Here is a 25667-nt window from a genome sequence, read left to right on the forward strand (position 1 = left end):
TACTTGTTGGTTTGAATTAGATGGAATTGGAACTATTGGAAAGCTTCTAAGATATTAGGCAAATCCATAATGGAGGACTGAGAAAAAGACATAGAAAGACACAAAAAAGAATGACCCCAAATTAGAAGATATAGAAGAGTTGCAATGTGCCATCAATGGAGGGTCAATTGATGAGATCATTGATTATCCATCAAAGTTAGGGCAGAGACCTTGGAGAAACAGAGTGCCCTTTGGGATGTGTTAGTGGTAATGGCTCCTCCTAATTCCACGACAAAATCTGGAAAGCTAAGGGTATTGGAGGTGAAAACTCAAGTTAAGGAGACAGGAGTCAACAAGGACCACTGATCCCTTCTCCCAGATTTCCAAGGGAAATCTTCTACAACCAATATCAATAACCGTTTCCTGGGTCAGGAAATTATTTCTTATTCTCAAATCAACATTTCCATATATTACAATAGGAGCCCAATTCTTTTTGTTCTATCCTCAGGGGATTTGGAGAAGAGCCAATAACTATATTCTGTAGAAAAGTTCTTATAGCTGAAGATTATTATTAAGTATGACTTAATTATGTAGATGGGGCAGCTAGGTGGCACAATGAACAGAGCACCAGTCCTGGAATCAGGGAGATTCCTCTTCCTGAGTTAAAATGTGGGCTCAGACACTTACTAGCTGTGTGACCCAGGGCAAGTCATTTAACCCTGTTTATCTCAGTTTACTCATCTGTAAAATGAGCTGGAGAAGGAAATGGCAAACCACTCTATCTTTGCCAAGAAAACCCCAAAAGAGGCCATGAAGAGTTAGACACAACTGAAATAAGTGAACACAATTATGTGAATTCAATCTATTTTTCTAGGTTTACTTCACAATATTCACCATCACTCTATGTTGCAACCAAGCTGGACCACTCACTGTTGTACCAACGTATCCAGGTATGTCCTACTTTCATTGCACCATTCCCAATGCCTAGAAAGCTCATTTCTACCAGGGACTATCTTATACGTTTCTTTGTATCTCCAGAGCTCAGCACAATGCTCATCCAACACATAGCAGGCATTTAATAAATATCTATTGACTGACTGACTGTTATAGGCCTAGGTAAGGCAGCCTTAAAGGGTAAAGACCACCAGATACTATATTTGCCATGGTAGCAGGAAGAATCCTTGCCAGGTTCAAGCTTAATCATGAAAGGCTGCTATGGTTACACTTCAGGTACAACAGAGAAGGAGATTTCTCCCAATGCAAATGGGACTAGAAGCAACAGGAATCACCAGGTCATTACACTGCTGAAGATGAATAAGCAGCTGCACATGTTATAAGGGGCAAATGCCATGTTTCTGCATTTGGCACAGCATGGGAATAAAGGGAGAGGGAACTTCTCGGCAGAAAGAAGGGATGAGGTTGGCCTGATGAATATTTATTACCTATGTGTGACCCCTGGGCAAGTATGCTTCCTCTCTATGGGCCTCAGTTTCCTCATATGTACAATAAAGGGGCTAGACTATATGATTCTTAGGATTCCTTATGTCTTACTATATCCTATAGGTTTTTTTTGCTCTATTATACTCCAAAAAAGACAGGAAACCAGCATGCCAGGGCGAGGTGGCAGCCAGCCCAGCCATTTGCTAGGAGACAACTGATTTTAATTATTTCCAGCAGGAGACTGAAAACAGAATTATGTAAGAGAGCATAAAATTTTCTTATCTTAGCAATCTTGAAACTAGCCAACCGAGGTCTCAAAAATGCAGAACAAGTATAACACCACTGAGGTGCATTATTCATATAGCAGAAGAAGACAGATCACAGAATCAGGGGTATTCCTGCACTCACGGTGGATTATGGTTTCAGTCAGAGAGTAAGCATTTATTAAGCCTCTACAATGTGGCAGGCATTGTGCTAAGCTCTAGGGATACAAAGAAAGGGAAAAAAACAGTCCCTGCTCTCAAAGAACTCAGGCTAACGGGGGAGACAACTACATACAACTACATACGTACAGGGTAAATTGAAGATAATCAATTTAGATAAGGCACTAGACTTAAGGGGGATTAGGAAACGAATCCTGTAGAAGGTGGGATTTCAGCTGGAACTTGAAGGGTGCCAGAGAAGCCAGGAGGGAGAGAGGAGAACCAGTCAAAATGCCCAGAGTCAGGTGGTTCCTTGGCTTCATCTGTGAATTGGTATAATTCCAAAGAGTTTTCTCCTGGAGGACTTTAAACCCAGGAGGGTTCTTTCTGCATTCCCAGACAGCAGAGATTCTTGGTTGGGAATATGTTTATTTTTTTAATCCATAGGAGCAAGGGAGTAGCATGACCTGATTTTCTCATGTCACAACAGGAATTGGACTATGATGAGATAACGGCCCTGGCCTCTGCTTACTCAGTACATACCTGACAAGTTACAGACTGAGGCTTTCCTTCTCATTATCTTAGAGGGAAGTATCAATCAAAAAACAAATTCTTGACAACCTTTTGAAATCCTGTCCATTCTTCAAAACCCACATCAAATGCTAACACTTCCACCAAAGCTTTCCTGACTCCTACAGTCAGAAATTAATTTTCCCATCCCAGAACTCTCAAATTACTTTGTGCTTCTCCTATGAAAAAGTCTTTTTTAAAAAAACTTATGTTTATTTGTTTATGTCTTATCTCCTTAACAAGGTTGTAAGCTCTTCAAGTCAAAAGCTATGTTTTATTTCAACTTTATTATTTCTGCTAGAAGAGGAAACACATAATAGTAAATAAATGATTGCAGTCACAAAGACCGTGGCTTAAGTCCTTCCCAAAACATATTACCAATGTATGACTCTGGGCAATTACTTAACCTCTCTGAGACTGTAAATTAAATGAGGAAATTACAGACTAGGTGCTCACCTGCACCACTAGGGGAAGTTTCCTCACTAGCACACCCCTTTACCAATGAAATCACAAGTCTGATTGTCTCCACTCCCTCCAAAAAAAAAAATTTCAGCACCTGCACACTATTTTTCACATAGATACTTGTTAAATTTCTGAGTGGGTGTATAATAAAATTATAACCAAAGATCATAAGGAAAGAGAAAGAAGAAAATGACCCTCACTCCCCAGAATTTATATAGAGCATGTTGATTACATGATTCTGTAGCAGACAAAATAAAATCATGAAAATATGAAAGTAAGTAGTGAAAAAATAACACAGATTTGAGTCACTCTGGGAACTTACCTATAATCAAGGTCAGTGATACAGCTGTAATGTAATAACCAAACACCAAAGGTTTGTGCCAAATTTCTACACCAACAATGGCCGTCACTAGATACCCTGTTACGAGTGTCTATAAAAAAAAAGCAAATTAATTTTGATCATTTGCAAAATAACATTATTCAAATAAGATCTGTCAGCAAAGCTCTTCTGGAATCTTTATTTGTGATTATGTGTGTAATCTTTACATTTGGAACTTTACTGTCTTACAAGTATTATGACAATGAGGTGAGCACATTCTGCACTGAGCAAAAAATGAATCCATTTTTTAAAGATTTCAAATTCTTTTAAAAGTTGAAGAAAGCAAAAACAAACAAAATAAGCAGAACCAAAAATACCACCCCTTAAGATATTTTGTTTAATATATTGACAACTATTCTATTGGAATATTTTTATGAATGCACAAAAAATATCCCCGTATTGACCAGACATGCAAGAGTAGATGTAGGATATAACTAAGTGGAAGAGAAGAAAGAAAAGAAAGAATAATTGGATGTGTGTATAAGCATAGTAAGTATACAGGGTATCTCAAAAGTCTTAGTGCAGTTTTAAGCTATCTTTGTGTCTTCTATAGATTTATATATAAAATATAAATCTTATGTAGACTTACAAGTCTACATAAGTTCACACAGTCCTCCACTTCATACATTCAAAGAAAGCCTATACCATATGCTCTTTGGAAGTCAACTACCTTTTGTTTACCAATTCTGAACCCCTGAGAAATGGTGGAGGTAGAGGTATAGCAGGAAGGCATTTTTAGTTATGAAAAAGTGAAAGCTGAAAGTTAACATTAATAGTATCCATTATAGCCCTCCAGTGGAACCTTTGATTCTTGATGCTGCCTTAAGGCTTTGTGGGGATCTGGTGAGAGAGTTCTGAAGACTGGTGTTCCCAGGGGTTAAAATATATTTTCACACAAAATCATTAGAAATGATTGTTAAGTGCAAGTTAAGTGGTACTATGTATATTTTACTTTATACACCAAGAATTAAATAACATGTGTGAAGCTGGTGAGAGAATAACTACTGTTTTTAATTTATATGTCATATATAAGGGACAATAATGACTTAGAATATTTGTTGTTGTTCAGTCATTTCTGTCACGTCTGACTCTACATTGATCCCATTTGGGGTTTTCTTGGCAAAGATACTGGAGTGATTTGCCATTTCCTTCTCCATATCCTTTTACAGATAAGGAAACTGAGGCAAACAGGGTCAAGTGCCATGCCTAGGGTCAGCTAGGAAGTGCCTGAGGCCAGATGTGAACTCACATCTTCCTGATATCAGACCCAGTGCCCTGTCCACTGCACCCTCTAGTTGCCTGACAAACTTTATAACAAAGTCACAATTCTTTGGTTCCAGTCTCTCAATTACCATTTTAAATAGCATATGCAGAAATACTATTGTGTCACAAGAAACGATGAGATGAACAGTTTCAAAGGAAACTGGGAATTACTCTATGAGCTGATGCAGATTGAAGGAAGGAAAGCTAGAAAAAATTTTATACAATGACAATAACGTTACAGAGAAAAAGAACTCCAAAAGACTTTCAAACAATGATCAAGGCAATGATAAACTTTAAGCCCAAAAGAACAAAAACAAAACATTATATTCACCTTCTGATAAAGAGATGGTGAATTTAAAATGCAAAAAGAGACACATTTTTGGACATAGCCAATTTGAAAATTTGTTTTGCTGGTCAGCCATATATTGAGTGTTATTTTTCTGGCTTGGCTTTTTTGTTTGCTTTTCTGTTTTGTTCAATAGGAGAAGAGGTAACAGATTAATTTTTTTTTAAAGAAGCACTTACACATGTTCTTTTTCACATAATAGGCAAATACTTACTGAATAAGAATTCAATAGGTTGAATAAAACACCACTGACAGTATTTGTAATCAATTAGCAATCAATGCTAATTACCATTGAGTGCACTTCTGAGCAGCTATTTCTCATACTAGTTTTGAATAAATTTAAAGAATTTTCCCTCCCCAGTTATTTTCCAATTGGCAGTCATGACATTTTCTAATATTTTCAAATGGTATTGAAAGTAACAAGGCTGTTTTTAATTAAAACAACTGAAAAGTTTCTGTAAACTGATTCTCTCCTGGAATTAGGACTGAATGTAGACCTCATAACTCATGTAGCTCTCAATGTTTTCTAAATACGTATGAGACATTGTGCTAAAGTGACTGGGACTTATACCGTATTTGAGTGAAGGGGTGGTATGAATGAGGAAAAGCCAATATAAATAGATGTGATGCCTGAGAAAGTTGAGTATATTTGCTCTGAGAAGTCATTTGATAAAAAAAAAATTATCTAACAGGGAGCAGAAGGGGTAGAGGAAAGACAACACTATGTATTTTGCAGTACTGTCCAACTGGTTTTTTAATTGTAACTGTATCAATACTAGTGAACAAACACGTGACAAAACTAAAATTCCTCAGGAAAATTCACTATGTTTCAGGGCATCATCAATTTTTGGCTAGCATAAGAACACTAAAGGAGCCCTTTTGTTCAATCACATAGCTGTGATTTTGTTTGCAAGAGCTAACATTAAATTGTTTCACATAAATACTGAGAAGGTAATTTTCATATTCACATCAATAGGCCACAGTGTAACCACAAAAGAGCTACTCACAATTCATACTATGACGTCCAACAGCCTGATGGCTTGAGTAGTAACACAATGTGTTACTTCTTGGGAGCTTCATGACCTATAGGTTCTCACGCCTTTGGACAAGGAAAGGGTGGCCAGAAGCACTTTTGTTGGCTCTAGGGTAAAAGGGGCAAGGAACATGGGGGTACACTTGTGATTGAAGGTCTATTCTACTGAGAGAGACTGATCCAAAGACATCAAAAGATAGAGAGTTCATGAATGATGGTGTAAAAGAGGGAAGAGTGGTTAAAAAAAATACAAAGACTTTCCTTGTACCAGTACTCTAATGCTTCTCAGGAGTAAGGTGCTTAACATACTAACTGGTAAATTGCAATAAAATTGGTGTCTCAGATGCTATGCTGGGAATGACCATGAATATGTATATATATTATCCCTCAGAGTTCCCTTAAATGACCAAGCTCATCAGGGATCCTTAGGATATCCTATATTCTGGAGTGGCTGAGACCTAGATCAGAACTTGAATGTTGCTTTTAGGCTCAAGTAAGCCTATCTAATTCCAATCTTACCCAAGGGAGGGCTGGAGGCCCCCCAGCACCTACTATAGAACCTAAGTAAGCACTTAACAAAGACTTGCTGATTTAAGTGTTCAGCGATTTATTAAGTCCATCTTAGGGTTTTAGTATGTAAAAATACTCAGCATCTTGGCTAAGGCTTTTGGGTATCTAGCCAGTATATAGTTAGACATTTGACCAAATAGCCATAAGTCTGGAAATTATGATGCCTTCTGAAGAATGATTATACTATAGCTCCAAAATTTCTTACTCCCCTCCCCTCCCATAAAGAATCAAGACACTGGCAAATTAATGCATTTCAGACAAAAAAAAAATTATGAAGCTAGCAGAATATTGTACTGAGACCCAAGTTCTCTTGTTAGATATGCAATATGTATGTACATACATAGTATGTATGTGTGTATGTATGTGAATGTAGATGGGCACCCTCTCTGCATTGTATATAGTCTTGGACATTGCCTGGGACACTGAGCTAGTGTCCCAGCTAGTATGTGTCAGAGATGGGACCTGAGCCCAAGTCTTCCTGGAGCCTTATCCACCTGACTATACTGCTTTTCCTAAATACACAATTAGAGGAAGTTATTATAAGAAATAAAAGGATGTCTCCCATTGTATTTGGAGACTAAATTGAGGTGTGGGGACAACTGAAGGAAAAACAGTTATCTCATCATAGTACCAAGGATACAGGCTTGCCTACAAATTGGGTCTGCAGCTTGGCTTTGGTCTGCTAAGCCACATGCCTTTGGTTTGTTCTCCCCTTACTGTCTTTATTGTGACATTTGAACCTTTCTTTTGATCAAAATCTATCTTTCCTTCTAGGTTTAAAATCACCAGTCAATCCAATTAAAGAGAAAAGTGAACTGAATTTCCCCTTTGGAACATGTAAACCTTCTGTGGTTGCCAAGAAGAGCCTGATATGTTTTAAGATATAGATTATACGTTCAGCCAAATAGTCAGTTATGAATTAATAGCATTGTATGAGAATTCAGATATTAGGTAAAATGAGAATGAAAAGGGTTATTCTCTGAAATAGACTCCAGAAAAAGGAGGTAGGTGTTTTCAAGGCCCCATTCATAAAATCAAAGCTCAATGCATCAACTTCACTGTGGACCCTCTCCCTGCAAAAAGTTGAGACCACTTTGTTCCTATTTTTAAAAAAATCTTTAGTCTTTATGTCCCCATGAGAAAAGGAGATGCTGAGCCCCTAAGGGGAATATAAACCCCCATTTAAAAAAATCACCCAAGGAGGACCCAAGATGGTAGAATACAAACAGAAACGCCACTGAATTCACCCAAAATTCCCCTCCAAACAACTTTCAAATAACTTCTCAAATCAAATTTTGGAGCAGGAGAGCTAATAAAAGGTCAGAGTAAGCCATTTTTTCCAACCTAAGACAACTTAGGAGGTCTGCAAGAGAGGTCCATGACATGGTGCTAGGGACCAGGCTGGAGCATAGCAGCAGCACCAGCCATGGGGCTTGGAGATAGTGGTGATAGATGCAGCAGCAGCAACATTGAAAGCTCTCAGCCCAGAGAGAGTCAGAAAGAGATTACAAGGGACCCTTTGCTGACACTGGGTACAGCTGGAACTGACTAGCAACTTGATTGCCATAAGCAGTTCTGGGTGGAGAGGAGAACTTTTGATATGTCTTAAGGGGGTAGGGGCCCTGGTCATAGTTCCAAAGCAGAAATGAACACTAGTCCTTGTGGCTGCAGGAGAACAGGGGACATGGTCACAATTCCAGGTCCAAGAAGAGGGCTAGTGCTTGCAGCTGCAGGGTAGCAGGGGACCTTCCTGGGTAAAGACCAGAGTACAGACCAGTAAAGCAGTGACCATATATCTCTCCAGATCACATCACCTTGGAAGCACCAAAAATTTGCAGACCCTCAGAACTATCTCAGAAAACAGCAGCATGAAAAAGCCTGAAACTTGGTGTAGTGCCTTCCTACCCCAAAGTGAGCAGAGCCTACCTTTAACCATAAAGTTCAAAGTCAAGAAATAGACCAGAAAAAAATGAACAAAAAGCAAAAAGAAGGAAAGAAAATAAATAAAGAAAAGAAAACTTTACCATAAAAATATACTACAGTGACAGGAAAAACCAAGACAGAAATTCAGAAAAGACAACCACATGTAAACATCAACAAGCAAAGCGTCAAAGTAAAATGCTAATTGCACACAAATCCAACAAGAATTCCTAAAAGAGTTAAAGAAAGAGCTAAAAAGTTGTAAAGGAAAAAATTGGAAAGAGAAATGAGAGTGATTCAAGAAAATTATAAAAAGAGGAACACAAAAATATTGAAGAAAACAACACCTGAAAAAACAAAATTGGTCTGATGGCAAAAGAGGCACAAAAGTTTACTAAAGAAAAGAACTCCTTAAAAAGGAGAACTGGTACAACAGAAAAGGAGGTATAAAATCTCACTGAAGAAAATAATTCCTTAAAAATTAGAATTGGGTTGATAAATGGTCAAAGGATATGAACAGGCAGCTTTCAAAGGAAGAAATTAAAGCTATCTATAGTCATATAAAAATGCTGTAAATCACTACTGATTAGAGAAATGCAAATTAAAACAAGTATGAGGTACCACATCACACCTATCAGGTTAGCTAATATGACAAAACAGGAAAATGATAAATGCTGGAGAAGATGTGGGAAAATTGGGACACTACTGCACTGTTGGTGGAGTTGTGAATTTATCCAGCCATTCTGGAAAGCAATTTGTAACTATGCCCAAAAGGCTATCAAATTATGTATACCTTTTGAAGCAACAGTAACACTATTAGTTCTGTATCCCAAAGAGATTGTAAAAAATGCAAAAGGACCCATATGTACAAAATTACTTATAGCAGCTCTTTTTGTGTTGGCAAAGAATTGGAAATTGAGAGGATGCCCATCAATTGGGGAATAGTTGAACAAGTTGTGGTATGTGAATGTAATGGAATACTATTGTTCCATAAGAAATGACAAACAGGAGGACTTCAGAAAAACCTGGAAAGACTTGCATAAACTGATGCTGAGTGAAGTGAACAGAACCAGGAGAACATTGTACACAGTAACAGCAACTTGATACAATGACCAGCTTTGGTAGACATAGCTGTTCTCAGCAACGCAATGATCTAAGACAATTCCAAAAGATTCACAATAGAAAATGCTATCCACATCCAGAGAAAGAACTAGGGAGTCTGAATGCAGATCTAAACATACTATTTTCTCTCTTTTTTTTCTTTCTCATGGTTTTTTCCTTTTGTTCCGATTCTTCTTTCATAACATGACTAATGTGGAAATATGTTTAATGTGATTGTACATGTATAGCCTATATCAAATTTCATGCATAGGAGCGAGAAGGGAAAGGAGAGGGAAAAATGTAGAACTTAAAATCTTATAAAAGTGAATGCTAAAAACTAAAATATTTTTTTAAAATTAGAATTGGGAAATTGGAAACTAATAACTATATGAGACATTAAGAAATAACAGAAAGACAAAAGAATTTTTTAAAAGAAGAAAATGTGAAATATCTCATTGGAAAAACAACTGAACTGGAAAATAGACTGGGGTGAGATAATTTAACAATTATTGGACTGTCTAAAAGGAGTGATTTTTAAAAAGCCTAGACATCATATTTCAAGAAATTATCAAAGAAAACTGTCCCAATATCTCAGATCTAAAGGTTAAAATAGAAATTCAAAGACTCCACCGATCACCTCCTGAAAGAGATCCCAAAATGAAAACTCCCAGGAATAGCATAGCCAAATTCCAGAGCTCCCAAGTCAAGGAGAAAATATTGTAAGCAGCCAGAAAATAAACAATTCAAATATTGTGCAGCCACAGTCAGCATCACACAAAATTTAGCAGCTATAATGTTGAAGAATCTGGAGTGCTTGGAATATGATATTTCCAGAAGTCAAAAAAGCTAGGATTAAAACCAAGAGCAACCTACCTAGAAAAACTGAGTATAAACTTTTGGGGTTGGAGTGGGGGAATGGACATTTAATGAAATAAAGGATTTTCCAGCATTCTTGATGAAAAGACCAGAGGTGAAAAGAAAATTTGACATTCAAACACAAGATTCATGAGAAGCATAAAAAGTAAACATGAGAGTAATCATAAGTGACTCAGTAAAATTAAATTGTTTACATAATATTTGGGAAGATGATTTGTGTAACTCAGAACTTTATCATTACTGGAGCTGATAGAAGGAATCTACATAGAGAGAGAGCATGAGTATAAGTTGATTACGTTGGGATGATCTCAAAAACAATGAAGGAGTAAGAAAAAGGGATGCACTGGGAGAAGGGAGAGATAGAATGGGGATATTTTTTTTCACATAAAAGAGGCACACAAGGAAGAGCATTTATAGGGGAGGGGAAAATGAAGGGGTGGCAGACAGTGCTTAAACTTCACCCTCATCAAAACTGGTTCAAAGAGGGAAGTATATATATATATATATATATATATATATATATATATATATATATATACACATATATGTATATATATGTATGTATGTATGTATATATATGTGTGTGTGTGTGTGAGTGTATACACACATATATGTGTATTATGTACACACACACTCAGTTGGGTATAAAAGTCTTTCTTACCCAATAGGGAAATAGGAAGGACAGAAGACCAGAGATACGGGGACAGGATGATGAAAGGAGGATGGATTAAGGGAAGCAGTGGTCAGAATCAAATCAGACTTTTGAGGAGGGACAGGATGAAAAGAGAGAAGATAAACAGAAAAAAAATAGAATGGAGAGAAATACATAGTAATCATAACTGCAAATATGAATGGGATGAATTCATGCATAAAATGGAAGAGGATAGCAGAAAGGATAAAAAACCAGAATCCAACAATATGTTGTTTACAAGAAATATACTTTTTAAAAAAACACATACACAGTTAAAGTAAATGGTTAGAGCAGAATCTATTATGCAAAAGCTGAAGTAAAAAAGGAGAGATTAGCAATCATGATCTCAGACAACAAAAGCAAAAATAAACCTAATTAAAAGAGATAATCAGGGAAAATACATTTTGCTAAAAAGTAACATAGATAATGAAGTAATATAAAAAAATTTAAAGCAAGTTTCTCTGAAAAGGCTTCATTTCTCAAGTATATATGAACCAAATCAAATTTATGAAAATCAGAGCCACCCTCCAATTCATAAATGATCAGAGGATATGAACAGGCAATTTTCAGAAGAAGATATCAAAGCTATCTATACGCATATTAAAATGCTCTAAATCCCTACCAATTAGAAAATTCAAATTAAAACAATTCTGCGGTATCAGCTGATACCTATCAGAGATGACAAGTGCTAGAAGAGATGATGGAAATTAGGGATACTAATAAACTGCTTGAGTTGTGAACTGGTCCAACCATTCCAGAGAACAATCTGAAACTATACCCAAAAGGCTATAAAATGGTACATACCCTTTGACTCAGCAATACCACTTGTAGATCTGAACCCCAAAGAGATCAAAGAAAAAAAAAGGGTCTATAGATTCAAAGATATTTATAGCAGTTCTTTTTGTGGTGGTGAAGAATTGGAAATTGATGGATGCTCATCAATTGGGGAATGGCTGAATAAGCTGTGACATACGATTTTAATGGAGTACTACTGTGCTATAAGAAATGATGGGGGGGAGTTTCAGAAAACAACATGGCAAGACTGATATAATCGATGCAAAGTGAAATGAGAAGAACCAAGAAATCATTTTGCATTGTAACAGCAACACTGATGACCAACCGTGAAAGACTTTGGCTTACTTTGATCAGTCCAATGATCCAAGACAATTCCAAAGGGCTCACGATGAAAAAAGGCTATTCACCTTCAGAGAGAGAACTGATGAACTCTCAGTGCAAATTGAAGTATAATGTTCTTGCCTTTTTTTAACTTTTTTTTACAATATGGCTAATATGGAAATACATTTTACATGATTTCATGTATATAATTGATGTTTTTTGCTTGCCTTCTCAAAAAGTGGGGGAGGAACAGGAGGGAGAGAGAAAATTTAGAACTCAAAATTCAATTTAAAAAAAGAATGCTAAAATAAATAAATAAATAATTTTGAAATAGCTAGATAAATAAATGACCCCAAAATCTGTGTTCACAGGGATGAGTGGGAAATGAAGTAAGTTATCCTCAAGTCAGTTTTCCAAAGTTAGTTAACTCTCACCCTCAATAGTAAAGAATGGTAACTTTGGGATAGACTTCTGGCACAACAGTGAGAGAAGAAAGCAGCTGGGTGATAGAGTAGATATAGAGTGCTGGATCTAGAAGCAGAAAAACTTGAGTTTGAATCTGGCCTCAGATACTTGACTGGGTGACCTTAAGCAAGTCACTTAACCTTTGTTTGCCTCAGTTTCCCCAACTGTAAATGGGGAGCACCTGGCTCCCAGGGGTGTTGTGAGGATCACATGAGATAATATTTGTAAACACAGTGCCTGGAATAGAGCAGAAGCTATTTAAATACAGTTATCATTATTATTGTTAGGTCATGCCTAGGAAGCTGTAACCTGAGTCTAGCTATGTTGCAAAGTTTGTATTCCAAGGTGAAGTTAAAATATTTTATTTGTCTCATACCACCCAAACTGTACCAAACTGGTACACCATTAGAAGCTATTAAGCAATTTCAAATATTTGAAGCAATTTGACTCTGACTTTTAATTTCTAAAATGCTCTCACCTGTTGCTGATGTTTATTTCAGAAATAAACTCAAGATTTGAGCTTATAAAATCTAAAGTATTTTTTCTTTCCTTACAAAATTAACAAATTACAAAATTGGGTCCATTTTAATCAGTGAAGAACCAGTAGTTTCCTGATCCTATAAGTAAGCATATAAATCTCTAAATCTACTTTCTGACCCTCCCTTCTCATTACATTAAAAATACATTTTCATGACTTACATATTCTATTCATATTTTAACTGGCTATTTAGTGTAAGATTTAACAGTTTTGTTTTGCTTTTGGTATGTCCTGGGCCATGTGAATTTAATCTGCCTTATGTTGTGAGACAAGATAGAACTTGATCCATGCAGCTCTCTTTATATCTCAGGATACTCAGAGTTTCGTGTAATTAATCACAATATATGTTTATGATGATAATCATTCATACTTATAATAACATTAAGTCTAAAAGCAGCATGGTAAGGGAGAAAAGATAGTGCACTTGTAATTATGAGATCTGTGTCTGGATTCTGGCATTACTACTTACTACCAACCCATTTTAGCCTCAGTTCCCTCATCTATAAAATGAGAGGACTGGACTTCATAACTTCTAAGGTCCTTCCTAACTCTAGATCTTAGATTTAAGTCTAGACCTATGATCACAAAGCACTTGATTCCAATTATCCCATTTGAACATCTCAATAGCCATGTAAGGTAAGTAGTTGTTCAGTTGTTTCAGTAGTGTTTTTGTGGCTCATTTGGGTTTTCTTGACAAAGATACTGGAGTGGTTTGCCATTTCATTCTCCAGCTCATTTTACAGATGAGGAAACTGAGGCAAACAGGGTTAAGTGACATTTCCCCCCAGGGTCACACAACTAGTAAGTGTCTGAGGTCAGATTTGAACTCAAGAAGATGAGTTTTCCTGACTCCAGGCTTAGCATTCTACCCACTCTACCACCTAGCTGCCCTGTAAGGTAGATAGCACACATATTATTATCTACATTTTAAAGACAAGGAAATGGAGCTTCAGAGAAGCTAAATGATTTGTCCAACGTAACAGCTAGTAAACAGAAGAATCAGGACTGAAACCTAGTTCTCTGGATGATTAGTCCACTGTTCTATCAACTACATCACCTGGTGGAAGGGGCGGGGGGGGGGGGGGGGGGGGGAGGGGGGGGGGAGTGGGGAATAAAAAAGACTACATAATCCCTCAAGTCCTTTGGCAAAGCAGAATCAGAATCTCAATGATGCAAATTGCAAATGAGTCAGTGGACCTTCACAATATCTCTCATCTTTATCCCCTGCTTTATTCCCTTCAAACCCTCATTACCACCTTACAAGAAAAAACGCCCAGTGGGTCTTTAGTGCTCTGCATTCTCCCTTTCATACTGCTACCAGCTAATAACTCCCTAAGTGAATAGTTTTCCCTTGACTCTGCCATCCCCTCAAACTATTATTTCTCTCATTTATTTCAGAACCGCTGTCCTAGAAAAAACCAATTTCCCCTCATTGCCTCTACTCGTTCACTTCCTGTTCATTTTTCAACCCCTTGAAATCTGGGTTTTCAATCCTACCACTCCACCAGAATTGTTCTGTCTAAGGTTACCGATGATTACTGAACTGCACGATCCAATGGCTTGCTCTCAGTCCTAATCCTTGACATTTCCACAGCTACCAACTAGCATCCGACTACCTTCTCCTGGATATTCTTTCTTCCCTTGGCTTGCAAAACGCTAACCTCTTCTGGTTGTTCTCATCATCATAAACATGTAATTGCATGGGGCACTGTGCTAAGTACAGAGTAAAGAAAACTACACACATTAAGCTCCATCTTCCTTGCCTTATAATATAAGGCAGATTAAACTGATGTGATCCAGGACACACAGAAAGCAGAAGAAAGCCATTAAGTCAGGACACTAATGAGCGGTAAAACAGGGATAGCATAAGCATGACAGGAAAGGGTATTTTTGGCATAACTGACATGGGGAAAAGACAGTCGGTAGATTTTAGATTTACATGTTTCATGAAGATCCCATGACATAACCTATATAAAGTGCTATCATTCATTCACTTAAAAAAAAAAAGTGTATGATACGTATCAGGCACTACAGTTGTAAGTACTGGAGACATAAAGACCAAAATCGAATGGTACCTGTTCTCAAATTCACAAACTTTAAAACACTATATAAATATTGGCTTTTATTATTTTTATTATTATCTCATTTTTCTCATCTACCTACCAGATGGAGAAAAATTCTTCTTGATGGAGCTCTGACATAGGGCTTTAAAGTTTACAACCCATGTCACACATATTAACTCATTCAATCTTCATAAAAACTCATTTACTTTACAAAGAAATAGTCCTGGGACACTTGTACCACTCTGCTGTTGGAAGTCTTTTATGATTAATCTTCTGCATACTCTTGGACAGATGGATAAAATGACTACGTTTTTGTAATTAAATCAAAGTATTATGATAAAAAAAGATTTAAATCTTTATACATCTGGCCACAAATTTTCAGTTTCCTTGGCTGGATAATCATTTTATTTCCTGCCCCCTAACAGGGACTTTCCCCAAGGCTGTGTCCAGGGTCCTCTTCTCTATCTCTTTATACAGATTTCTTGGTGATCTCTTCAGATATTCTGGGTTTAGTTATCATCTTAACACATCCAGCTCCCAAATGTACATATCTAGCCCTAATCCCTCTCTCCCCAATATCGACAATTATCTCCTGGACAGCTCTACCTAAATGTTCTGTAGGCATTTCAAACATGACATGTCTGTTCAAAACAAAACACATTTCCCGTACCTAACTCATCATTCCTCTAAAATTCTTTAATTGGGTCAAGGGCACTGTCATTCTTCTAGTCACAAAAGGTTTGCAGTCTCCAATAACCTTTGACTCTTCTTCTTTCCCACCCCACCCACATTCAATTAATTGATTTACCTATACCCTAACTTCATATCCACTCCTTTCTTGCCACTTACAAAACTACTGCCACCCTAGTTAGGCCTGCCTCATCTCTCCCTTAACCTACTACAATAATCTTTTCATCGGTCTCTCTGAAGCCAGTAGACCTCTCCAATACCTTCCTGCACATCTGTCAAAATAATCTTCCTAAGACAAAGTTCTGATCACATCACTTGCCTACTCATAAATCTGCATTCACTAGCTGCCTCTTGCCTTTGGAATAAAATACAGAGAAAGGAAAGGATGTAGCATTTATTAAACACTTACTATGTGTCAAGCACTATTCTAAGTGCCTTACAAATTTCTCATTTGATCTCTCTCAATAACTCTAGAAAATAGGTAGTATTATTATCTCCATTTTACAATTGAGGAAACTGAGGCAGACAGCAATTAAGTAACTTGCCCAGGGTCATGTAGGTGGCATTTGATGCTGGATTTGAACTCAGGTCTTCCTGATTCCATGGACCAGTTAGGTGGCACAGTGCATAGAGTGCTGGGCCTGGAGTTAGGAAGACCTGAATTCAAATCTGAACTCAGACACTTAATAGGTAAATAACCCTAGGTAAATCACTGAACCTTGTTGGCCTTGGTTTCCTCATCTATAAAGTGGTTTGCAGAAGGAAAAAGCAAACCATTCCAGTATTTTTGCCAAGAAAACCCCAAAAAGGGGTCACAAAGTCAGACACAGCTGAAAATGGATGAACAACAACCCTGACTCCAAGTTTAGTGTTCTATCTGCTGCACACTCCATGGAATCGAGCATTTGAAGCTTCCACAAGAACACTCCAACTTACATTTCTGGACTCATTTCACATTACCCTCTTCTTCAGAAGCTCTACAGTCTAGTTGAACTGGCTTGCTTGCAGTTCCCCCACACATGGCATTCTATATCCTGACTACAGAGCTTCCCCCAGCTGAATCCCATTCTTGAAATGCATTCCCTTCCACTATAATTATTTTTCAGCATTACATCACTTCCATAGTTCCTCTTTTATGCCTGTCCATCTTCTATGGCACTTAGCAGAAAACGCTGAAATTCCTTAACTTATCACGTAAAACTCTATGGCATTGGATACCATCTTACAATAGAAATAGTAACTAAAATATTATATAGGTACTTTTTCCTTCCTCTGACAAGTGTCACCCTCTTAGAGAAAGGTGGCACATATTAAAAAAATAAAATAAAGTAATAAATGATTTATTTGCAAGAAGGTGTAAAAAAAGTACTATATGAAGACCAAGAGTGGGAGGGGGAAGGTAATTTTTGACTGGGAATATCAGAGAAAACTTTACGGAGGAGGTAGCATTTGAGTTAGAGTTAAATTCAATAGAAGAGAGCATTTCACACATAGAGACTGGCAAAAACAAAGACTTATAGGTGAAAGAAAGAACAGAGCATTTATGGAAAGTAGTACAAACAGCCCAGTTTACTTTGGAGCATAGTATATGTGGAGCCAGGATTGCAAGATGGCATTCTTATTTGGGGCAGCTAGGTAGCTCAGTGGAAAGAGCACTGAGCCTGGAGTCAGGAAGACCTCAGTTTTAATCCAGTCTCAGACACTAATTTTTGTGATTCTGTGCAATTTTGGGAAAGCCACCCTTTTCCTGCCTTAGTTTCCTTATCTTTGAAATGGGGATAATAGTAGCACCTACCTCCCTGGGTTGTTGTGAGGATTAAATGAGGTAATAATTGTAAAGTGCTCAGCACATTGCCTGAAACTTAGTAAACACTATATAAATGTTGGTTATTATTATCCAGTACATCACCAAGCTGGGATCATATCTGCCCCAAACTAAATCTCCCCCATAACTAGACAGCATCTATAGACAGAGATACTCAAAAGAAGTTTGTTGAATGGAATTTTAAAATCCTCTATTATTGTCCAGTCATTCAGTCATGCCCCACTCTTTGTTAGCCTATGAACCATATACATGCATAGCACAGCCAGCCTCTTCTATCCTCCACTATCTCTCAAAGTCTGTCCAAGTTCATGTTCATTGTTTCCATGATATTATCTATCCATCTCATCCTCTTCCATACCCTTTTCTTTTTCCCTTCAATTTTTCCCAACATCAGGATCTTTTCCAATGAGTCCCATCTTCTTATTATATAGGCAAAGTATCTAAGGTTCAGCTTCAGTATTTGATCTTGCAGTGAACAACCTGAATTAATTTCTTTAAGTACTGGAAAAAATACTACATAAGAAGAAACTTGAAAAGGCAAAATCTTCTACTTGCTGCTTGGATCCTTTCTCATTCCATCTCCTTTGGGAGCCCCAATGATCATTCCCTTTCTATGTTTAATTTCATCTTAAGAAGTGACTCCTTCCCTGAGCTGTACAAAGATGCTTAGGTTTACACTATGCTTAAAATCATCCCTTTATTCTTACCATTACCTTGTGGTACAATGCTACATTTTACCTCACTCTCATTGCTTAATTCCTAGAAATAGTAATTTATATTTGCTGTCCCTATTTGTACATCAATCACTAATTTCTCAACCTCTTGAAAATTCACTGCTTAACTGAAACTGCTCTCTCAAAAATCGCCAATGACCCTTTAATTGCTAAATCCAACGGTTCTCATCATCCTTGACCTTTCTGCAGCTTTAGATACTGCTGTTTTTTATGCTTTTTCCTGCTAGTCTCTCCTTCCCTGGTTTTCAGAACACTGCTCAGTTCTATACATATATATTTAAGCATAAAACTGTATTTAAATATAATTGGTTTCCTTTCTATTTTATATACTTTATCTATTTAATAACATTATTCTGAGAAGGGATCCATGCTTCACCCAAAAGTCAAAGGGACCCTTAATACAGAAAAGGTTAAGAATATATGAACTAGACATTTTAGAATAATACTGAGATCAGGTTTTATATTCAATGTGAAATAAGATAACAGGTATTTGACAATACTTGATGAATTGGATTTAAGATCAGATTACAAAGGTATAAATTCATTAAAGTAAATTTGCTATTCAGAAATTGATGAGAATTTTTCTTTATCACATCCCTATTTGTATTACTGAGTATACAGATGAAGAAATAAGATTTCATCCTCTCTCTTTTTGAATAAACAGCTTTCTAATTTTTCAAAATGAAATTTTTAAAACTCAATAGCATTTTGATCTTAGCCACCAATCCTACTTCAGAAATGTAACTATCTTATGAATAAGCTGTCATTTTAAACTAATTATAACACCAGTTCAAAACATAACAGTAATTAAATCACTCACTAATTTGGATGCAGCATCACAAAGAGTACATAAAAGGAACAGACATAAATCAGGAGAATTTCTAGATTTTAATGATGTGACTTTTTCTGGGGATAAGCAACAGTTAACATTTATTTTATGTCCCAATTAAGAAAGATATAATCATATACAATTTACTTGTACTGAGAATGAAAGTAAATCAGTTTAGGATCATTTCCTATTTTATCTGTACAAAGAAAGTAGGAATGTACAGTCTAGTACAAGGAGGACATATACACAGATGAAACAAGAATATGCATCTATTAAATATATATTTTATGTGCTGTGCTAGGCACTGAGGAGAAAAAGACAAAGGCAAGACAAGAAATATTTATTAATCACTTACTATGTATGTCATGTACTGTGCTAAATGCTAGAGATACAAATAAATGCAAAAAGAGAAACGGTCCCTGGCACAATATTTGCCCTCAAGGAGCTTACATGGGGGAAGACAACAGGAGCTTACATGGGGGAAGACAACATATAAAAGGGAACTAGAAAGCAGGATGGGTGAAGAAATGAGAGGGAGGTATGCTGACAAAGTTCATAGAGTCAGAACCACAACTGAGAGGGAAATAAAAAATGGCCAGCCTGAGAGGTATCCCCAAAATGGTGGCCCTGAAGAAAGGAATGTGCCATTGAGAAAAGGGTGATCACAAAAAAAACACTTTTGAAGTTTGCAAGGCACTTTACAAATAATTTCTTATTTTATCCTTACAGTCCTAGAAGGTAGGTGCTATTTTTATTCCCATTTTACAGTTGAGATTACTGAGATATGTAAAGTTTAAGTGATTTACCCAGGGTTACCTTGAGGAGTTTACCTTGTATTAGGGGGATACAAGATGTAACACAAATAAGTAAATAGAAAATCACTTCATTGGGGAGAGAACTAACAACTGGAAGGATTAAGAAAGGCCTCAGTTAGGAAATGTCACCAAAGATGGACCTTAAAAAAAACGCAACTGATTTTTAGACAACAGAGGAGAGGAGCGATCACTACTTCTAAATCTTTAGAAGCAGCTGGTAGCACAGTGGATAGAACACTGGGCATGGCATTAGGAAGATGAGAGTTCAAATGTAGCCCAAATGTAGCCTTAGACATGTATTGGCTATATGATCATAGGCAAAGCACAATTTCTGTTTGCCTCATTTTCCTCAGTTGCAAAATTAGGATAATAGTAGCACTTACCTCATGAATGTTGTGAGATAAAATGAGATAATTTTTGTATAAAGTGCTTAACACAGCACCTGGCACATAGTAGGTGCTATAAAAGTCCCCTTCTTCTTCCCCCTTACAATGTTTACTAGGGAAGGTGGCCTAGCCCTACCAGATCTCAAATTGTATTATAAAGCAGCAATCATCAAAACCACTTGGTACTGGCTAAGAAACAGAGGGGTAGATCAGTGGAATAGGTTAGGTATCCAAGACAGAACAGTCAATGAATATAGCAATCTCCTGTTTGATAAACCAAGGACCCCAGCTTCTGGGATAAGAACGCACTGTTTGACCAAAACTGCAGTGAAAACTGGATAACAGTGTGGCGGAAACTGGGCATAGACCAATGCCTGACACCATACACAAGAAAAGACTGATACTATAAAGAAATTAGGGGACCAAGGGATAGTGTATTTGTCTGATTTTTGGAGAATGGAGAAATTTATGACCAAACAAGAGATAGAGAACATTATGAAGTGCAAAATGGATAATTATGATTACAATAAATTGAAAAGTTTTTGCACAAACAAACCCAATGCAACCAAGATTAGGAGGGAAGCAGAAAACTGAGAAGGAATTTTTATAACTAGTGTCTGTGATAAAGTCTTCATTTCTAAAACACACAGAACTGAGTCAAATTTACAAGAATAGAATTCATTCTCCAACTGATAAATAGTCAAAGGATAAGTTTTCAGAGGAAGAAATTAAAGCTATCTATAGTCATATGAAAAAAATGCTCTAAATCACTATTGGTTAGAAAGATGCAAATCAAAACAACTCTGAGGTACTACATCACACCTATCAGATTGGTTAACATGACAAAAGAGGAAGATGATAATTGCTGGGAAAGATGTGGGAAAGTAGGAACTAATTCATTGTTGATGGAGCTGTGAGATGATCCAACCATTCTGGAGAGCAATTTAGAACTATGCCCAAAGGGCTACAAAAATGCACATACCCTTTGACCCAGCAATATCGCTTCTAGAGCTGTATCCCAAAAAGATCATAAAAATGGGAAAAGGTCCCACATGTAGAAAAAGATTTATAGCAGCTCTTTTTGTGGTGGCCAAGAACTGGAAATCGATGGAATTCCCATCAACTGGGGAATAGCTGAACAGGTTGTGGTATATGAATGTAATGGAATACTATCGTGCTGTAAGAAATGGTGAACTGGAAGACTTCAGAAAAACCTGAAAAGACTTATATGATCTGATGCTAAGTGAAATGAGCAGAACCAGGAGAACATTATAAACAGTAACAGCCACAGGGTACAAGGACTGTTTCTGATAGACTTAGCCCTTCACAGAAACGCAAAGACCTAAAACATTCCCTAAGGAATCTTGAGGTAAAATGCCATCCACATCCTAATAAAGAACTATGGAATCAGAACACAGAATGAAGCAGACTGTTTTCTCTTGTATCATGTTTTGTTTTGATTTTTCTCATGGTTTCTCTGATTCATTTTAATTCTTCTATGCAACATGACTAATGTGAAAATGTATTTAATAAGAATGTATGTGTAGAACTTAGATAAGATTGCATGCCCTCTTGGGGAGGGAGAGGAGAGGGAAAGGGAGAAAATTTAAAACTTATGGAAGTGATTGTTGAAAACTGAAATTAATTAATTAATTAATTATTTTAAAGAGATGCTTGAATATTTGTGTGATACTCTATAAAGTTCCCTTAAATTTGTCCAAAAATAAATGTTAATGGAATAATATATCTAGTAATCTTAGTCAAAAGAAAAAGAAAATGAAACAAAGAGACTACATGTCAAACTATTAAAACAAATGAAGTCCTATTTATCATGAATAATTAAGAGTGCACGATACCCAGTATCAGTCTTTGTCTTCTTAGGCCAATGGGAAATACCTGTAGTCAAACACTAAAACTTCATAATACTTAAAAAGTGAAACTTTCTATCCTGAAATGGGCTACACTCCTCAGTGGAAGTAAATGAAAATGAAAAGCAGTCAACAATACTGCTATAAAAATCCCTATGGTATGTTAAGTAATAAGAAGGATAAGCTTAGATGGGGAAATATTATTCCATTATACACTAATTGTTACTGTAGTTGATTTCCTCAACCACTAATTATGGTTATCATCATTGGACAGGGAGCAGGATGATCTCTATTGTAGGTACTATATAGTGTGGGCATAAAGATGTCCAATTATAATGCTAAATAAGAAGAATAAGGGCTCATCCAATTTAGGCGAATTAAATCCAAGCAGCCATTTGCACCCATATTAAATGGTGAAACAGAAGCTAGCTACGTAAGCAACAACAGTTCCTTCATTGTTGTATGAAACCATGGCGACTTCTTAGACTTCCTTGAGCTCACCCAAGGCACAGTTTAAAGATTAGACATAATGCATAGTGTTCCTAAATTATTTTTCTTAATTAAATATAATTGAAAATGAAAAGTGCAGTTTGTCTTTTGTGTTAATCCAATCAAAATAATGACAGACATTTCTCCTTCAAGTGGCACTCAAACAAATAGGATGGGTTTCCCTAAGCTGAAAAACATGTGTGGCAACCATGTCAACATTCTTTTCTGTACCAAGAAAATGGAGTAACTATATTTTTAGTCTCAATATTAATTATTTACTTTACTAGTTCTGAACATATTTGCCAAATCTCACTCCTTGGAGGGAAATAAGAAATTTATGATATCCAGGCAGACTTGTGAAAATGTTATACATACCTTCATTTGGTAATTGCTATAACTAGGTCATTAACTCTCATCTTAACATCTAAGTTTTAACTTTTTAGAAGGGAAAAGTTAATAGAAACAGTTCATTAATTTGTAAATCATTCTTCCCAAATGCAGATATTATTCATTGGATCTTTAGAATAAAACCAATTTAATATAACAAAATATCTAGAAAGTGACAGTACCACTTTAATGGACTTAACAAATCAAAGTTAGTTATATCAATGGTGTCAAACTCAAAAAAAATAGGGGCCATTAAGCCTTCTGTAAGGATCCCTGCAGGCCCATATTGACTTATAAAACCACATTTTACTGTTATCACTGTTCACCAAATTTGCAGCTTTTCTAAAGGCTGTGAGAAAGGCTTACTAAACTTTTCAAATTTGTTTTTCTTCATAACAGTGTTGTCATTGTATAAATAATTCTCCTGGTTTGCCTTAGGAGCTACCTATAACACAGCAACAGGATTTAAAAATTAAATAAAATTCTTACCACTTGGCTTAGGTCATATCCCCAAGGAAGAAAAAGGACTCCAGTGTTATATTTTTCCCAATGGGACAACATGAAATTAAGCAAAACAATACTCAGGAACAAGAACATCATGTGCTCAGAAAGACCTGCGGAGCCCCCTGGACTTGCACAAACAGAGAACCAAGAAATTGCAAAAAGGGAAGTAGCCCAGCTATCCAATCCATGGTCAAAGAGCTCTCCCAGAGGACTACTGGACTGTGTTCTTCTAGCATGTTTCCCATCTATAGAATCTGTAGAGAAAAGACAACAAAGAAATCAAAGATTTTAATAGAAAATACAACCCAATGTATTTTTTTGTGGTCAATACATGAAATATGTGTAATAAAAAAAGAAATAACATGATATGATCATAGCTCTAAAGCTGGAAGGAAACTTTAACTCCACCTCTTCATTTTTACAAGTGAGGAAACTGAATCCTCAGGAGAGGTAAGAAAGAGACTTGTTCAGTACCATATAGGTAGTTAATGGCAGAGTTGGGATTTGAACTTGGATCAGGGATTCCCAGTTCAGCATTCTTCCTACTGAACCATGCTGTTGAATAGAACCCATAACATACTGTACACAAAAACATAGCTGTCACTAACCATTACCAAAACCAAACTTTTCTACAAAGGTTTTATTTATAGTACACTAATACAAGAGTCCAGCTTAGTCAATTCATTAGAAACAATCCATCAGTTTATTGGAAAGAATTTACCCATTTGTTTATTGGTTTGTCATGGAATAGACCAAGTTCTCATTCCTGTGGGTTGGTAGACTGAATTTAAGTTGTGTTCAAGTCTAGAATATGAAAACATCTACATATTTGTTTCTAGCACAAATTCTATATAAAAATTCATCAACTCATAAATAATCAAAATTAGTGCTATAGTTCCTTTATTCTCATGAGGTTGTTCTGTAGTAACTAAAAGAACATCTGTCCCTTGAGGTGCTTTGCCAAGTACTATCAACCAAAAAAGATTGAAAACTAGTCAGTTAGTTAACAAACATTTATTAAATGCTTGCAATTTTCTAAGCAGGCATCATTGTGCTACACACTGCGGATACAAAGAAAGGCAAAAAAGAGAAAATCTCTGCTCTAAAGGAGTATACATTCTAATCAATGAGGTAATATATTAATAACTAGGAATATATATGCAGAATAGATGAAGATCACCTGATCACGTCTCCACTTAGCATCTGCTGCTCTCTCAGGTTCCCACTCCTCAGAACAAGATGTCCCTCCCAGGATAAGTTCATAACCTCTAAACTCTCCACCACACTGCTAACTCAAACCTTGATTGACACCAACCTCCACAGCTTCCTCTCCTCTCTGTCTCTGAAGGGCAGAGCACCAAATTCCTCCCAATGCCTTCAACTGAAATCTCAGATCACTCTACTTTGCATCTGCATGCCCTGCATAGAGTGCCTTGCACTCCACTGAACAAGACACCCTCTATTGTCTCATTCCCTTTCCTCACTTTCCTGCCTCCTTTTAGGTGCTGTCTCCCCCTTCAAAATTTTTTGGGAGCAGGAAGTGTCTTTTTTATAAATGTATCCCCAAAACTTGGCACAGTGCCTGTCTAGTGGGTGCTTAACAAACATTAATTGAATTGTTTTATCAGACTGTATTGAAAGGGCAACTATCTTATGGTATAAGTACTCTGTAGGCAGCATGGGGCAGTAGATGAAGGACTGCTCTCAGAGTCTGAAAAAACTGAGTTCAATTCCCAGGTCTGACATATACAGCCCTCCCTCACTCAAAAACAAAGTCAAGTGCAAGTTGTGTCATTATTTCTCTGACAGTATGGTCTTCTTCAGCAACGAAGGACGAACACACACACCAGCATAAGTAAAACAGCTGTCTGAATTTTTCACTTTTCAAGGGTATTGATGGTAGAGG

The 25667-nt window shown here is 36.7% G+C and overlaps 1 protein-coding gene across 1 annotated transcript in view; it reads right to left on the bottom strand.

Moving 5' to 3' along the window:
- Positions 1 to 25667, bottom strand: part of LOC140501200 (ethanolaminephosphotransferase 1-like) — a 182506-nt gene that overhangs the window by 39695 nt on the left and 117144 nt on the right. Inside the window, exons 6-7 of the mRNA XM_072604541.1 lie at positions 23747 to 24015; positions 3196 to 3304 (exon numbers count right to left, since the gene is read on the bottom strand). Of these exons, the coding sequence (XP_072460642.1) occupies positions 3196 to 3304; positions 23747 to 24015 (378 nt within the window). The remainder of the gene's footprint in view (positions 1 to 3195; positions 3305 to 23746; positions 24016 to 25667) is intronic.

The sequence above is a fragment of the Notamacropus eugenii genome, chromosome 4, assembly GCF_028372415.1.
Source record: "Notamacropus eugenii isolate mMacEug1 chromosome 4, mMacEug1.pri_v2, whole genome shotgun sequence".
In the NCBI taxonomy this organism is placed as follows: Eukaryota; Metazoa; Chordata; class Mammalia; order Diprotodontia; family Macropodidae; genus Notamacropus; species Notamacropus eugenii.